At 46.2% G+C, this 18,047-nt stretch overlaps 1 protein-coding gene and 1 long non-coding RNA gene across 3 annotated transcripts; both read left to right on the top strand.

Annotated features, from left to right (window-relative positions):
• Nucleotides 1-999: 999 nt before the first annotated feature.
• LOC309525363 lies at nt 1,000-5,377 on the top strand. Its single transcript, XR_014216174.1, has 2 exons — nt 1,000-1,904; nt 4,251-5,377. It is a non-coding gene; the product is annotated as an uncharacterized lncRNA (long non-coding RNA).
• A 2,153-nt stretch (nt 5,378-7,530) lies between these two features.
• Nucleotides 7,531-17,029, top strand: LOC309524940 (nuclear factor 7, ovary-like). 2 transcript variants are annotated; one of them, XM_082210198.1, is made up of 6 exons: nt 7,531-8,416; nt 10,702-10,797; nt 11,809-12,042; nt 13,505-13,527; nt 13,616-13,755; nt 15,762-17,029. In XM_082210198.1, the coding sequence occupies exons 1-6, from the start codon at nt 7,955-7,957 to the stop codon at nt 16,271-16,273; spliced, it is 1,467 nt and encodes a 488-aa protein (XP_082066324.1). In that variant the 5' UTR covers nt 7,531-7,954; the 3' UTR covers nt 16,274-17,029. The 2 variants fall into 2 exon arrangements, with proteins under 2 accessions (XP_082066324.1, XP_082066325.1); XM_082210199.1 differs by lacking the exon at nt 13,505-13,527 and having other exon boundaries at nt 11,809-12,065.
• Nucleotides 17,030-18,047: the final 1,018 nt, after the last annotated feature.

Here is an 18,047-nt window from a genome sequence, read left to right on the forward strand (position 1 = left end):
CTATCAGCCTCCAGACAAGCAGAATTGCATTCTGACACTTTCAGCAAAGACTGTGGATTTCAACAGCAAGGAGAGGTTTCAATGCCAAGGCTGTGAGGAGGACACAACCGTTCTTCCTCAGAGGGCAGAAACGTGGGGAAGAGGTTCAGACCAGGACTTTTAGCCATTTGAGTATGTACAATAAAAGCCCATGCCCAGATGAGCCTCATTTTGTTGTTGTTGTTGTTAAGAATCTCCCTGAAGCAATGTTAAAGCAATATCCAAATTCAGAGTGGGTGCAGATGGCCTTGCCCAGATCTGGGACAAAGGAAATGAAGGCTCAAGAGAAACTGAGTTATTCAAGTAATGAAAGAATAACAGGGGGGTGGGAGCCTTACAAACAAAAGGCAGCAAAAAATGCAGAGGGGATGGAACAGTTGGTTGCTAAGCGAAGCAGCCAATCAGGGAGTCTCATTTCAAAGCCCCCTGGTGTATGTGTGTGTGGAATTTAAGAGAGCCCCTTCCCATTTTAGCCAAGGAGCTGTGAAGCCAGCTTGAGGACTGGGCTTTGCAAGTCAAATTGGAGGCAACAGTAGCCGTTCTGGCAAAGCCATCCCATGCACGCCATCAATGGGCCAGTCAGTCCTAAATCCGTCTGATAATAATAACAATAATTTATTATTTATACCCTGCCCATCTGGCTGGGCTTCCCCAGCCACTCTGATACAGTGCAGAGCTTTATTAATAAAAATATATATTTATTGATAAAATAAACAAGTGGATCACTACATCAGTGTGGCATAGTGGTTAGAGTGCTGGACTAGGCCCTGGGAGACCAGGGTTCAAATCTCCTCTCAGCCATGTAGCTCACTTTGGGAACTTGAGCCAGTCACCATCTCTCAGCCTCACAGGGGTTGTTGTGAGAATAAAATTGGGGTTGGGGGAAATATTATTGTTGATGTTGTTGTTGCTGCTGCTGCTGTTATTATTACAGGCTAGTGAATCTACTTTGGCCACCTCATGAGAAGAGAAGACTCCCTGGAAAAGACCCTGATGCTGGGAAAGATGGAGGGCACAAGGAGAAGGGGACGACAGAGGACGAGATGGTGGGACAGTGTTCTCGAAGCTACCAGCATGAGTTTGACCAAACTGCGGGAGGCAGTGGAAGACAGGAGTGCCTGGCCTGCTCTGGTCCAGGGGTCACGAAGAGTTGGACACGACTAAATGACTAAACAACAACAACAGCGAATTTACTGAATCAGATGATTCAGATATACAGGATACACGCGTGGCTGGGCGAATTATAAACGTTGGGGTCAGAGGTAAAAGAAATTCAGGAAGTGCCCACTAATAGCATTGAAGGCAATTAATAGCATTAAAGGCAATTAATAGCGCCCATTCCGCAAGGCTCAGAGGTTTTTGCTGCAACAGACCTGCCACAGCTGGTCTGCCACGCAAGTCCACGTGACACTTCAAACACGGATTCCGACTACACATCAGGAAGAGCACAGTGAAACAGATTTCCTGGGAGGGCGAGAGCCTCTCCTTCCTCGGAGGTTTTCAAGCAGAGGTTGGGCGGCCACGTGTCGTGCGTGATCTCGTTGAGATTCCTGCCTTGCAGGGGGTCGGTCTAGATGACCCTCGGTCCCCTGCACAGTTCTGTGCTTCTGCGGTGCGCACTACTTCGCAGTGATCGCGCTTCGGGCACGCGCCCCTGCTCCATTGCGGGGAAAGGGGCCATGCGGACGCAGCAGCTCCGCCCCACTCCCCCCCCAACTCGATTCCGGGATCTGGCAGCCAATGAGAGCGGAGGCGATTCAATTTGGGCATGCTAAGAGGATCCCCAGCATGCTTTGCAGCCCCAGCCATAGAGGAGGAGCAGGAGGCTGCACTTTCGACGCTCGATCTCCGGCTAGCTTGGCCAGGTGTGTATATTGGCAAAGGGGGGGAATCCATTACCATCCTTGCGCGGGAGACTTGCCACGGATCGGGCGATGCGCCGGGCGGGCGGGCGCGCAGTTGGGGATGGTGGGGGCCTGGGGCGCCTCCCAGGAATCTTGCACCGGAGGCTTGTTAGGCTAACTTTAAGCCCCCTTAATTCAGCGCATCGGGCAGGTAAGGTTCCCACCACCGGGATGGATCCGCGAGGTTGCTGCGTAAGCCCCAAATGCGCAGGGCGCAGCTGGTTTTCCCGGTTGGGATCTCGCCACCTCTTACTGTTTAGCAGCGCTCCTGCTCCTTTAGCAGTTATACGGAGAGAGAGATGCCGTGTCAGTAGATGGAGGGATCGGAAAGTTTCATGAGGACTCGCTGCTTGGCTCTTTTTTAAACGCGCGCCTCCAGGGCTGGTTTGGGCTCACGAGCGCCACGGCGCAGACCTGCCTTGCGGATGTGCGCTTGCCTCTTCCGCCCTGCCTAGCCCGGTGGGGAGAGCACGTGCTTTTTTTGAAGCACGCGAAAGGTCCCAGGTAAGGGCTAGGAAAGATACCTGTTCTGCAACCTTGCAGAGTTTCAGACAGTTAAGCGTAATATCAGCGTCCCCCAACACGGTGTCGGACTGGGAGGAGAGATGATAGCCAATCTTCAAATATCTAAAGGGCTGCCACATGGAAAATGGAGAACGATTGTTTTCTTCTGCTCCGGAAGGTGGGACCCAAACGAGTGGATTCAAATGACTTGACAGTAAGAGCTGCCTTTGCTTCTCTCACACAGAGAAGCTTCTAGAATTAATAAGAATAGGAAAGATCTTTACTCATGAGATCAATACTTCCTGCAAACTGACACAACCATGAGGCCAGGGGACCCATGGTTTCTTTTCTAGTGTGGGTTGAGATCAAGCCACACTGCAAAGGAAGATCTTAACTGTCCCAAGTGGGGCTTTGAAGTCACAGCTGTGTGCTCAGCTAATCTGCAATGACCCCCACTTGGATCAGCTGTGGCCGTGGGTTGCTGCATTGGGAGCTGGCATGTAGCTGGAACACCAGCAGGGCTTGAAATCAGTGGTTCTTTTACAGGTGCCTCCTGACCTGCTCCACACCTGAAATCTTTTATGGATGACATCAGATGTGGGGCAAGTGGGTGTGGCTTTTGGGCAGAAATCTCATGGGCCAAAGGTTCCCTACTGCTGACTTAAAGCTTGGTTGGACATCCCCTCACATTGCGCCTGGAGGATGTGCTGATTTTCTGCGACTGACCTCTCTCTCTACCCAGTTATTTAGGGTGTTTAAGAACATGATGTGAAGTCACAGCAGTTCAGCCAGCTCTGGGGAGAGGGTGGGTACCTCCCGAGAGGGGACAACTACATTTTCAGCTTCCTGATGACTTGAGAAATTTGTGTGTGCGAACCCTCCCACAAAGGCGTGCCTGTACTCTCCCATGTGTTGGCACGTAAGAACTGGAGGCAGATTAATTGGGATGGAGGCTATTTTGTACAGGGCTGGCTACCACTCTGGGCTGTTCCTGGATCCTCTGTTCCTACAGTTTTCTGTGGCTGGATGCCAAATATTTGAATTCTGTCGTGCATTTTGTTTCGGTCGTTTAAAGCAATGTTTCCCAACTGTGGGTCTCCAGTTGTTTTTGGACTACAACTCCCATCATCCCTAGCTAGCAAGACCAGTGGTCAGGGATAATGGGAATTGTAGTCTGAAAACAGCTGGAGACCCAAGGTTGGTTTAAGGCAGGCACCGCCAAACTCAGCCCTCCAGGTGTTTTGGGACTACAATTCCCATCATCCCTGAACACAGCCCCTGTTAGCTATGGATGATGGGAGTTGTAGTCCCAAAAGATCTGGAGGGCCGAGTTTGGGGGTGCCTGGTTTAAGGTGTTCCTAGCCTGCCTTTTGACTTTTTTTAAAAAAAGAAAACAGGACGGTGAGGGTTATAGTAAAAATGAAATGTGCTCTCTACCTGGCCCTTGGAGCTTTCCCCAAGCCACTCTTCTCACTTGCCTTGCCCTATAACCAGAGTGTTTGCCTAGCTGGAATATGTCCTTGCGCTCTGCAACTGCCTCTTGCTTTTCTGCATGGAGGATAGGGGTGATGAGCTTAAGGTACAATGGTAATATTTACACTGGTTGCTGCATACGCTTTTGCCTCTGCCTCCCTCCCCCACCACTCAGGTGAAGTGGAAGGGAATGTGGCGCTCAGGCTAAGAAATGTTCCTCACACCTGGGGATAAAGGGTAGCTCTCCTGTTTGCAAGAGTTTGGTGTGCATGTAGCTCTTTTATTTCCTATATAACAAATGAATGACACTTGTCCCTGCTTTGTCCATAGGTGCTGGTGGTGTCAGCAGACCAGGAACTGGCAAAAATGACGTGTTGCAAGTAATTTCAAGTTGGAGGAATGCAGATCCCAGTAAATGTGCAGAATAGGGCATGTTCCCTCTGCGCTGCTGTCTTGCAAGATCAGCTTGCAACAACCACCATCCCACACTATGGGGTTTGCACTCACACATTAGCATTACCTTCCACAAGGTGGATTTGATTTCAATCAAATCAATTTAAATGATTAATCATGGTTTAAATCACTAGACAGTAAGACTTGACTTAAATCTTTTCTTTTTAACGGAAAGTCTCATTCTTGCTGGTATAATCTTAATATTTACAACCAGATGAAGGTTTCATTTTTGGAATGAAAAATTTTCAGAGTAGTTTTTTACAGTTATATAAAAAATTACTGATTTGGTTATACTGTTAGAAATGCATAGACAGATAACTTATTAAACCCCACAATAATTTCATAATTGTTTATATTTGGACAACTTTTCTGCTGTACTTTATTGGAAGGAGAAAAATAATCATTTCCTTAATAACAATTTACTTAACTAAAACAATAACATTATAGCATATGTATCCATGTTTGTTAACTGATGCGATTAAACAATTAAAATACAACAACAACAACAACAACAACAACATAGACAGTTTTAGCATGCATGAAAAACTTAAAACAAATCCTTATTTCCTAATGAATAGCCTTCGGACTATAATGTAACTTATACAGAAAAATATCTTTAGAAAGCTTTTTCCTCCAAAGGCATATTATTTTAAAAATCTAATTTAAATTTTAAAAAGCATTAATTTTTATCCACCCTGCCTTCCCAATTAAAAGTGTATTTTTGAACATGTTTTTCTCTCAACATGAGCACATTTCTCAATGTATTTTCTCCAGATATGCAATCTGATAACATTTCTTTCAGTTGAGAACGACATAAAAATCCAGTGGATAGCTAAAGTCCAATCCGGTCATGAGTCAAGGAGGTGTGAAACAGGTCAGTGCATATCAGAATCCCTCCTCTGCTGCATCATTTGGGGGAAGACTTTTGGAAAGCTGTATTTGCTGCATTCATCTATGTACCTTTGCAGACAATCCTCAATAAAGTTGCTTTGTTCATCTAGCAATACTGTACATAATTGTGTTTCTATTGAGGGTTTCTACCAATCTCTTCTCCTTTAGCCCTTTCCATGGATAAACCAATAAATAGCTGAAGCTGTTTGTAGGAAACCAATAATTTTTGAAACCTATGAGAGTGTTACTTAATTTTGAAGGCGACCCGGCATATTGGCTGTTACTGGATTTAAGCCAATTTATATATCTAGAGCATTTTTGTTCTGCTTTACAACCAGAAAGGCTACCAGAGTGACTTGCATACATACAGTCAATGGAAACAGTCCCTTTCTACAGGCACACAGACCAAAAGACACAACGCACAAGGAGAAGGGGATGGGGAGGGAGAAGGAAACAAACTTCCGACGCCCAAGTCTCCAATATCTCAGAAGGATCGCAGTTATCTATTGCAATGCACACCCTTCCTCCACTCGCACTTCGACTTGGGTCTTTCAGCTCCAGCCCTCCTCTTTTGCTGATTGGAGACAATCCTGAAATTCTAGATATTACTGGGTCAGTTTGCAGGTGTCAACTTTGCCTATATATTTTTTCATTTAGACTAGAAAGAATTATTATTGCTACTGTGTTAGTTCATCTAAGAATTTCAGGGCAGTAATCATAGTGCTAAAAACACTATTAAAACCGTAGAAATAATTGCAATGAAAACAGCATGGCAGCAGCCTTTTCATTAAAAACTTTCCAAAAACCTGTTGGAACAAGGGCTTCACCTGTTGGCAGAAGGGCAGCAGGGAGGAAGACAGTCTCGTTTCTCTAGGGCGGGAGCTTCCAAGTCTGGAAGGAGCCACTCAGAAGAGGCTGTCCTGTGTAAATGTCTCACTAGAAGAAAGTTAGACAAATATGTGTTTCTTCAATCGCCTAAAATGTCCAAGCATCCAGAAGTGCAACGGGGAACTCTGGGATCAGATTGTACCTGTAGCCATAGCTGTCAACCGTCCCTTATTTGGCGGGAAACTCCCTTATCCCAGCGTTGTGTCCCACTGTTGTCCCTTATTGATGATGTCCCTTAAATTTCCCAGGTTTCAAAGGAAGCAGCTCCTGTCCCTCCCTCCCTGCCGGCCAGGGAGGAGGGAGGCTCCAACTGTGTTGCTTGGCTGCGTTGCTCACCCAGTAAGGAGTCTAAGAACGACTGGGGGGTGGAGCTTGCATGCCTTGTGCCAATCAAATTGGCCGCGTTGCCTGGGGACTCGCCTTTGCTCAGTGCTTCCCAGCGGAGAGGTGACAGTGGTTTTCCTTGCTGCATCCCCTTTGCTGGGTTGCTGCGCTGTGGGAACCACCGCTTGAGGCTTCGTTTGGCTGCTGGCTGGGCTTTCTGGCTTTGGCTCAGAGGGGCTCAGAAGTTGAACATACCTGTGCCCAGAAAATCCCTTATTTTGGCTGCTGGTCCCTTATTTTCAAATCTGTAAGTTGACAACTATTCCTGTAGCTGACCCAGGTTGTGAGTGAAATTTGGCTGGAGTTTTAGGGTGCTAAGATTAAAAAGTCTAGTAAAGGGCAATATGGTTTTGAGTCCTTACTGATGACAATCAAGGACATTTCAACTCCTGAAGTACATATCGCTCCTTCCTTGTGTACAAAATAACAACTGACAACAGGGGCAAAGTAACTGCTTATATACATTTCTGAAGTCCTGGGCCACTCCCACTCCCAACGTGATTGGCTGTCTAAACTTCCAAGCTGCGAATCATGACTCGGAGTTTAAAAGCCAATGGCAGAGGCCCAAATCCTGAAATGTTCTCTGATTGGGTATCAGTATCGAATCAGAACACGGGGGGGGGGGGCTCAGAATCCTTAGTCCCGACTCAAGCTCAGGCAAACACAGACCACTGAATACATACCACAAAATATCTCTTTAAAAAGCAATATTATTTAGTAATTAATTGTGCCTAAAAGCTGGCGCATGGCAGGGCTGTATCTGCAATGTAAAAACCCCATGTCCCCTTAGTTAATTTTATTAATTAACAGAGACAGGTGAATGCCAACCATGTCACACCATGGTTCCAGTTACAGATGGGTAGCCGTGTTGGTCTGCCATAGTCAAAATAAAAAAATTCCTTCCTGTAGCACCTTAAAGACCAACTAAGTTAGTTCTTGGTATAAGCTTTCGTGTGCATGCACACTTCTTCAGATACACAGTGTGTATCATGTCACACCATGACACTGTTCTCTGATCGGCTTGCAGACAACACAAGGGTTACATTTTAATTATAAAAGTATGGCACCATACAACAGTAAACCAATCCCAGCATAAAAATTCAGCGCCCACCCTCAGAAAAAGCAGCAGCAGACTCAAAACAGGCTGAGAGCTGCATAAGGTCATTCAAAGTACACAGATGACCTAAATTTCAGCTGATTTCAGAAGTTAAGCATTTTAAACCCTGGGGGGAAATAAGTGCCTCTTTGCTATTGCAAAAGACTCCAAAGTTCTCAAATTGCTACAGCAAAGGTCACTTTGCTCCACCTCTAAGGTGTGGCTCCTTTAAGCAACAAGAGAGAAGCAAAAGGAGGAACTAGAGAAAAGAAAGCGAAACTGGATTCTGCAATCTGTAGCAGCCACTTTCCTGTCAGCAGAGATGGCCGAGGGTTTTCAGCAAGATCTGACTTGCTCCGTCTGCCTCGACGTGTTTACTGAGCCGGTGCTGCTTCGATGTGGGCACTGCTTCTGCAACAAGTGCATCACCTCCTCCTGGGACAGCCAAGAGGGAGCTCCAAGCTGCCCCGACTGCCGGGCCCCCTGTCCTGACAGACATTTCACACCCAATCACTTGCTGAGAAACTTGGCCCGAAAGGCAAGAGAGGCCCAGGAGGAGGTCCCCGAGAAGAAAGCACGAGAAGACCCAGAAAATCACGAAGAGACGCCGACAGGCAGAAGCAGCCCAGGTGCTGATCAGGGGTTGCTCTGCGCACAACACGCTCGCACTTTGCAGCTCTTCTGCCTCACCGACGAGGACCCCGTTTGTTTGCGCTGTGTGGATTCGCCTGCCCACGCCGGACACAAGTTCAGCTCCTTGAAAGACGCTGCTGAGCAGTACAAGGTAAGCATGCAACAAGAGACTGGGGATGCTTTAAGTAAAGTGAGGCAATTGCCCTCCAACAGCTGATTCAGGCGGTGTTGTGAAAGGGAAGGTAACTCCTCCTTATTTGTTGTTGTTGTTGTAAAAGATTTTCATAGAATCATAGAGTTGGAAGAGACCACAAGGGCCATCGAGTCCAACCCCCTGCCAAGCAGGAAACACCATCAGAGCACTCCTGACATATGGTTGTCAAGCCTCTGCTTAAAGACCTCCAAAGTAGGAGACTACACCACACTCCTTGGCAGCAAATTCCACTGTCGAACAGCTCTTACTGTCAGGAAGTTCTTCCTAATGTTTAGGTGGAATCTTCTTTCTTGTAGTTTGGATCCATTGCTCCGTGTCCGCTTCTCTGGAGCAGCAGAAAACAACCTTTCTCCCTCCTCTATGTGACATCCTTTTATATATTTGAACATGGCTATCATATCACCCCTTAACCTCCTCTTCTCCAGGCTAAAGATGCCCAGCTCCCTTAGCCGTTCCTCATAAGGCATCGTTTCCAGGCCTTTGACCATTTTGGTTGCCCTCCTCTGGACACGTTCCAGTTTGTCAGTGTCCTTCTTGAACTGTGGTGCCCAGAACTGGACACAGTACTCCAGGTGAGGTCTGACCAGAGCAGAATACAGTGGCACTATTACTTCCCTTGATCTAGATGCTATACTATTGATGCAGGCCAGAATTGCATTGGCTTTTTTAGCTGCCGCGTCACACTGTTGGCTCATGTCAAGTTTGTGGTCAAGTTTGTGATTTTCTTGGTTTACAAAAGTATGTGCAATGTCTCTCTCTTTTTTCCCAGTGACATTTTTTACAGATCAGTTTCATTTGTTGAGGTGGGACGCGGGTGGTGCTGTGGTCTAAACCACAGAGCCTAGGGCTTGTTGGTCAGAAGGTCAGCGGTTCGAATCCCCGCGACGGGGTGAGCTCCCGTTGCTCGGTCCCTGCTCCTGCCCACCTAGCAGTTCGAAAGCACATCAAAGTGCAAGTAGATAAATAGGTACCGCTCCGGCGGGAAGGTAAACGGCGTTTCCGGGCGCTGCTCTGGTTCGCCAGAAGCAGCTTAGTCATGCTGGCCACATGACCTGGAAGCTGTATGACGGCTCCCTCGGCCAATAAAGTGAGATGAGCGCTGCAACCCCCAAGTTGGCCACGACTAGACATAATGGTCAGGGGTCCCTTTACCTTTACCTTCATTTGTTGAGACATTAGGAAGAAAAGGGGGAAAGAGGTAGAGGGGTGAAAGGTGAGTGGGGGTGGGATCGGGTGGCGATGTTTCTATTTTACTTAATATATGTGGGGTTTTGTGTCAGCGTCGCTTGTGCAGGTTCTCTGCTGTTCACTTGTGTTCGTTTGGTGGTGAGAGAGGTTAGGGTTGGCCAAGTTGTGGTTATTCATTTGTGGTTGGCTGTGGTGGTCTTTGTTTTCATATGTGAGTGGGGTGGGTGGGTGTTTTGGATCAGGTTAGCCATATTGATTTGTAGGCTGTTGGTGGATTTTTGTTGTTGTCTTGTTGGGCTGTGTATGTGATAAAGAGGAGCCATACCGGGGTGAAGGCGTCTTCTTCTATTTGTCAGTTTCAGTTTATTGGTTAATTTTTCTAGTAAGGCTGTTTCCCATACTATTCAGTACCATTGGTCCATGCTTACTCCTGGCAGGTCTCTCCAGTGTCTGGTTATGATGTTTCTGGCTGCTGAAAGTAGGTGGGTTATGAGTTCTTTGTGGTGTAAATGGGCATCTCGTTATTTGTTATTAAATAATAACAAACCCTCTATGTGTCCCTATTTCCCAGGGACAGTCTCGTATTTGCGGAAGCCATCCCGGTTTCCAATTTGATCCCGGAATGTCCCACTTTTCCTTAGAATGTCCCTAATTTCATGGGAGAAATGTTGGAGGGTATGGAGTTATGTGGCCCTCCGCTGAGCCAAGGAGATAAGTAGCTAGACAACCTTTAGAAGACATCTGAAGGCAGCGGTGCATTGTTCCAGAGAAGGGCAATCAACATGTTTAAGGGGATGGAGGAACTTCTCTGTGAGAAATGGTTATAACACTTGGGGCTTGTTTAGTTCAGAAAAGAAAAGTTAAGGAGGTGGCATTTTATTTATTTGCAGTATTTATAACCTGCTCTTCATTGAATATCTGCAATCCTGGAACGCAGAACAAAAATAATAAAAGGAAACAGAGAAAAACAAAGCTGGGGGACACGGCATGTTCCCTGACCTGCCTAATTTCACAAACTCTTCTTCCTCCCCTAGCGGAAGCTGGACAAGATTCTGGGTTGCCTGGAAACCAGAATTAAACAACAAGAGCAACAGGAAGGATGTCAAGAAGAAAACATACGTTCCTTGAAAGTAAGAGGAAATAATTCCTAGCTTCTTCTTCTTCCTCTTCTACTTCTTCTTCTTCTTATTATTTATATTCTTTCATTCACTTTATCTTGCCCAAGGCAACCCAAAATGACTTAACCACCAAACAGAAAAGCCCACATAGATACATTAAAACCAAGGAAAGAATTCATTAAAAACACCCCACCCACTTCTAAAAGGCCACAGATAGTTAAAGGCCAAAGGCCTGGTTATAGACTTTATTATTATTATTATTATTATTATTATTATTATTATTATTATTATTATTTTGCCTGGTGCCTAAAGGTATGCAATGAAGGAGTCAGGCAAGCCTCCCTGGGGAGAGCATCCCACAAAGGGAGAGACACTACAGAGAAGGCCTGTTCTTGTGTCTATAGGCAGGGACGTTGCATTTTGGGGACTTAAGATGGTGAGCTGCCACCATGGATGGGAGCTTAGTTTAGCTTCTTTTCAAATGTGGCACTTTTGAAAAGGGTCCAAACCAGGCTTCCTCAGCCTCAGCCCTCCAGATGTTTTGGCCTACAACTTCCATGATCCCCAGCTAGCAGGACCAGTGGTCAGGGATGATGGGAATTCCCATCATCCCTGACCACTGGTCCTGTTAGCTAGGGATCATGGAAGTTGTAGGCCAAAACATCTGGAGGGCCGCAGGTTGGGGATGCCTGCTATAGACCTACTAAATCTTCTTGCCTGGACTGTATAAAACTGAAAAATTCATTTTACATCGGGTTTACTTCAAAATGGCAGGCACCCACTATGGGTGGGAGCTGAGGATGGCACCATCGCCTGCCACTGAAAAGCATGTATGGACCTAGCAAGGAGACCATCAAATGGGGATGTGGCCAAGTTGGGCTTGTGAGGGGGCCTGGATTAGCAACAACCCCTCATTTTTACAAGGTATATTTCGATTCATTTGTTTCTTCTCACTGAATGGGTAACTGGGTTCTCACTTCCTCCACCACAAAAACCTCCCAATGGAACTTCTTTCCATTGCAGAACTCAGCTGATTCCCTTCGCAAGACGATTGAGGACGACTTCGCTGAGCTGCAACGATTCCTGAGCCAGAGGAAAGATGCAGTACTGGCCCAGCTAGATGAGGATGAAAACGCTGCGCACGTGAACATGGTGGTGCATCTCTGGGACATCCGGGAGGGCCTGTCTGCAGCCAGAGAGATGATGAGCCAGGGAAAGGCCAAAATGGAGCAGACCGATTCAGCTGCCTTCCTCCTGGTGAGGCCAAAACCTTGGCACCTGTTTAGTGTAACCATTGCAGAGGGTTTCCCAGAAAATTTTGGACTGGACAATTGTTGGTTTCCAATTGAAATTTATTTTGATGTTTCAGCAAAGTGATCTAAATTGCTGCGTTTTCTTTGCTGAAAGCTTTTGATGCTGCCTTCATTGTTAGTAACAAACTTTTGTTGTTGTTTAGTTGTGTCCTACTCTTGGTGGCCCCGTGGACCAGAGCAGGCCAGGCACTCCTGTCTTCCACTGCCTCCCACAGTTTGGTCAAACTCATGTTAGTATACAACATACAAACATCTAAATAACAGCCATTGCTACACCTTTCATTATAAGGATTGTTAGGCCTTCCTGCGTTCTCAGAGTCAACTGGCAAGGCACCCACACTAACAATGCTCTCACCAACCCACCCGTCTTCCAGATTTCCCTTATCCATGCCCTCCACTGTAGGGCAGAGAGTCATCATGGAATGAGACTACCTGAAGGAGCGTCTCCACCCCCATCGTTCAGCCCAGACACTGAGGTCCAGCTCTGAGGGCCTTCTGGTGGATCCCTCACTGCGAGAAATGACGTTACAGGGAACCAAACAGAGGGCCTTCTCGGTAGTGGCACCCGCCCTGTGGAATGCCCTCCCATCAGATGTCAAAGAAATAAACTCATGTTGGTAGCCAAGTAAGATTGTCTTCCATAAACACGGTTTTAACAATGAGTCCGTAAGTGACTGTGGAGGCCAATTCTGGATCCACATATCCTTCCACAGTGGGGACATAAGTTTCCGGGCAGGAGTTTATCTCGGTGAGGGTTTGCCAAGCATGCCTTAGCACGTTTCTCCCTTTTGCCCTGAGTTTGAGCATCTTCAAAATCCACAACACCTTGGGTAGAGGGCTGTTCTCCAATTGGAGCGCTTGCAGGCCAGTGTTCCCCAGTTGTTGGTGTTTATATTTGAGTTGCACTAGTATGCCGGGAGCCCTCCACCTAGGTGTTCATCTACCCAGGTGAAATATTAATCGCTAGATGAGGAAATCTTACCTACCCTCTACCCTCGTCATTCTTGTCCATGGGATTCCGCAACATCCTATGATTGTGTGTGAAGCTGACTTGGAGAAAATCTGTTTCCGTGTCAATCTAGTCTCCTCTGTGAGGGGGAAGTCGTCTCTCTGTGTCTTATCAAATCAGGTGGGAATATTGGAGAGTGTCTTCCATCTTTGGGAAGGCAAGGGGGTATGGTTGGTTAGTTGTGGGCTGAAATGAGACCCCTTAGAAAACACAGAAGAATTAGCAGACAGGATAGCTAGCATTCCACGATTCAGTGGGAGAACAGTGGGACCTAATGGCTTTGAGGAAGGCAAGATGAGGGTGGATGACGGGGTGCATCAGGATTCTGTTATTTTCCAGGATACGAAAGGAGAGATTCAAGATTCCTAACCATCTCACCTTCTTTCCCCCTTCCCAGGGTGTCCAGGAGCTCCTGAAGAAGTGAGTATGGCGTCTTTCCGCTAGTTTCATATGTGAGAGAGCGGGTGGCCACTTGCTGTGACTGGTATTCTGCTCCTCTCCCCACTAGGCTCCCTGCTGAAAAGGAGGCTGAGGGCGTAGGAAAACAGGCTGACCACTCTGCTGTTTGCAGGGAACTCTGCCTGGGCAAGTTCAAGGGTCCACTGCAATACCTAGCATGGAACGAGATGAGATCCATCGTCAGAACAGGTAACTGAAAGGAAGTTCAGGAATGATTGAGAGTAATGTCAGATCAGACGAAAGAAAACCATTCTTTGTACCACATGTGATTAACACATGGAATTCTATGGCAGAAGATGTGGCAATGGTTGCTTGCAAAGAGAATTAGACAGATTCATGGCACGTCTGTTGACTTGCCATGGCAAGTGGAAGAAAATGTTGCATTGTGGTGTGCTGCTGTTCAGAGTCCCAGACACTCGGTTCCAGGCAGAGGGCCTTCTCGGAAGTGGCACCCACCCTGTGGAATGCCCTCCCATCAGATGTCAAGGAACTAAACAACTATCTGACTTTTGGAAGACATCTGAATGCAGCCCTGTTTAGGGAAGTTTTTAATGGTTGGTGTTTTATCGCTTTATTATTAATAATAATATTCTGTTAGGAGCTGCCCAGAGTGGCTAGGGAAACCAGCCAGATGGGCAGGGTATTAATAATAATAATAATAATAATAATAATAATAATAATGGGTGGAGGAAATGGAAAACTGCAGGTGGGGTGACAAGACAACAACAAAAACAACAACAGATTATTATTATTATTATTATTATTATTATTATTATTATTATTCTGTCACCCCACCTGCAGTTTTCCATTCCCCCCACCCCAAACAGTTAACGTACATTCTGCGGCCACTATGAACATTCAGTCCTCATTGGGACTCCCTTAGGTTTCTTCCCTGAAAACTTTTCTATACTTCTGGCGTTCTCCCGAGGCCGCTGATATTTCCTTCTGGTGTGGGGGTTGTGTATTTTGGTTAGATGCCACTTACATCCTGTACACCAGATAATCAGAATAAAGGACGTGATAGTGAAGTGGAACTTCTACATGTGGAGGCAGGGTGCTGCTGGGGACCAGTCTCTAGGAACCAATGACGGGAGAGGAGGTTTCATGCTCGGAGCCCGCTTGTGGTTTTGGCTACTGTTGAAGACAGGATGCTGAATAAGGCGGGCCTTTGGTGTGATCCAGCAGAACTCCTTCTTGCATCTCTGTGTCCTTAGGTGCATGGAGGCAGAGCTTGCATTCTGCAAGAATTCAGCAGAGGGATGACATTGTTATGTACAGCTGTGTTTACAAGTGGCAACCATTCATGTATAATGTGGGGAAGGGCGCTTTGACACTGTCAGGCTATGGTTTAAACCTGCCTGATGACTCCAGAAACACCATCCATAGACTGCCAAGGCTGTTCCTATCAGCACATCTCCATTCTAGTTTCTGTCTCTTGATTGTGTTTATTTGTGTTTGGAATTGGCTTCTATATAGGAAGAGAAGATACTTTGCCATTTCTTGAAAAGCTTCCGTCTAAGCAGGGATCAGGGACGCAGGGCATTGTGGGTTAAACCACAGAGCCTAGGACTTGCTGATCAGAAGGTCGGGGGTTTGAATCCCAATGACGGGGTGAGCTCCTGTTGCTCGGTCCCTGCTCCTACCAACCTAGCAGTTTGAAAGCATGTCAAAGTACAAGTAGATAAATAGGTACCGCTCCGGCGGGAAGGTAAATGGCATATCCATGCGCTGCTCTGGTTCGCCAGAAGCGGCTTAGTCATGCCGGCTCCCTCGGCCAATAAAGTGAGATGAGCGCCGCAACCTCAGAGTCGATCACGACTTGACCTAATGGTCTGGGGTCCCTTTACCTTTAAGCAGGGATCACACTCTTTGCTTCACTATATTTCCTAGCCTGACATGAGGGCTAGGAGCTTGCATTTTAACATGTTAAACACCAGATTTCATTTCACTTTTAATTTGTATTTCTATAGTACGATACACAAGGCAGCTTACAAGCTGAAGAAAACAACAAAGACCGCACACCTTATAACAATCTAATCCAATACAATAGCTCTCACCTTACGTTTTTGATGTAAGATGAGAGCCAAAGAAAATCACCCACGTCCACTTGTTTCTTTCCCTTTTGGTAACCTAGGATGGAGCTAAGGTAGGATGCCCCAATTTTATTGAACTCATTCTTTTCCTTTGCTTATCAGAAGTAGAACCAATCACCCTGGACTGCGGCACTGCTCATCCCAAATACACTTTCTTATTGCAAAACTATCGTACGGCGTTTGGACTGTTTAAGAATCCCTTGAACTATCCAGCGATATTTCAGGACTCTCCCGTTGTGCTGGCGAAAGAGGGGTTCCATTCAGGAAGACACTACTGGGAGGTTGAGGTGCAAAACAAGGGAGACTGGTTGATTGGCGTAGCCTTGGAGTCCATCCCAAGGCAAAAAGGCAAGGATCACACTTCTCTGATGGACAAGATCTGGTGTCTGGAGCCAACAGAGGATAGCGAGCCTCAAAATGGATCGTCATGGTGGAAGGTTGGCGTGTACCTGGACTATGAGGGAGGCCAAGTTTCTTTCTATGATGTAGCAGCCGGGTCTCACCTCTGCACACACACAGCCCGTTTCAGCGAAAAAGTCTACCCTTTCTTCCAACCTACGCCAGCTGCTTTCAGGCAAAAACGCACCATAAGCTTGAAAACTTCTCACAGTTAAGACATTAAAACAACTCTTAAGAGGGGTATTATTATAAAAAGGAAAGGTAGGCGTGTTTGCCCATTAGATAAAAGTCCAAAGTCCATACTAAGGCAGTGCTTTTATCAGGCGAGCCAAGATGCAAACTCCATGACTTCATCATCAGCCAACTTCCCTCCCACCTCGCCTTGTTTGCTATCAAACCTGATGAATAGTTCTGGGAAACTTGAAGGCTTGCTTGCTATTTCGTGACGTTTTAGCTGATCTATAAAAGGCATTGCCCTAATGTGGATTTTGGAACGATGTTCTTAAGTGCGCCACAATTCTCCAAGCGTTTGAGAAGTGTGTGCCCCTGGGAAACGGGAAGGGAATGTGGCTCTCAACATTAGACTTTTCCCCAAAACGCCCCTGCCATGAAGGCAAACGATTACCATCCCCTTCCTTATCGCAGGTGAGGAGCTGTAACTTGCTCCATTCACCCAGTAAATTCATGACACAGGGACTTTCAGGTTCTTAGCTCAATTTCTTAACTGGGCATAACGTAAGAGCTCTACTAGATTAGCAATCTGATAGATCACTTAAAAAAATATCAAGTAGTGGGCAGGAGATATGTATGTGTGCAAATGCAGGCTGGGATCCTGGGAGGAAGGTAAATAAGGCCAAATGTCATTTGCACTGAAAGAAAAGGTTTCCACTGGGTGCGATGGGAGCTCTAGCTATTCTTCCAGACCAACAAACAGCAGGCATGGAGGCCCCGATCCAGAATGAAGCAAAGGAGTGAAAAGCCCTTCTAATTCCCACAAGCAACAGGGATCTATGATCTGGGTTAGGGCCTGCTATTTACTTTTTTAAAAAAGCCCTTCATACCATTCGTAACTGTTTGAAGCAGGCGAAGCCGACGCAGCATATTTGCCAGACTACAACTCCCATCATCCCTGACCACACTAGCTAGCTGGGGTTGATGGGAGCTGGGGGTCTAACAATCTCTGGAGGGCACAAGGGCAAAACTAGTTCTTGTATGGTCTGCCCTTTAGGCACATTTGCTTACGTTGTTTTCGTCTGCCATTGTTTTCTTACTTACTACATCCAAAAAGTATCAAAGAAAGACGGTTCAAGATGGTTTGAAAGCACATTAACTTGTGTTTGTATTGTGACTGGATTTGTTATCAATTGGGATGTTCTTAACTGAAAATTAATAAAAATTATTTACAGTGGCGCCTCGGGTTAAGTACTTAATTCGTTCCGGAGGTCCGTTCTTAACCTGAAACTGTTCTTAACCTGAAGCACCACCTTAGCTAATGGGGCCTCCTGCTGCTGCTGCCGCACGATTTCTGTTCTCATCCTGAAGCAAAGTTCTTTTTTTAAAAAGTTTTTTTATTAAAAATTAAAATATTATCCAAAAACATATCATCCTTGTTTTCCCCCATTTTTCCTGCCCCCCCCGGCAAAACCCCACCACTACCACCACCCTGACTTCCCTCAGTTCCAGTCTTTGGTTTCTCTGAGACTGCTGTTTTCTGCATGTTACAAAGTTGTATAGATCCTCAAACTGTTTAGCTGATTATTATCAATAAAAAGTTATTAAGCAAAGTTCTTAACCCGAGGTACTATTTCTGGGTTAGCGGAGTCTGTAACCTGAAGCGGATGTAACCTGAGGTACCACTGTATAACAAAAAACTTGAACCTGCTGAGGCAGAACTGCAGAAAGCCCTGCATGAAAACTGTTTGGCTTCCATATACAGTTTGGTATAAATAAATTATTATTAATATTATTAATAATATATCCCCCCCCCCT

Source organism: Podarcis vaucheri (assembly GCF_965113315.1).
Source record: "Podarcis vaucheri genome assembly, chromosome: 2".
NCBI classification, from domain to species: domain Eukaryota; kingdom Metazoa; phylum Chordata; class Lepidosauria; order Squamata; family Lacertidae; genus Podarcis; species Podarcis vaucheri.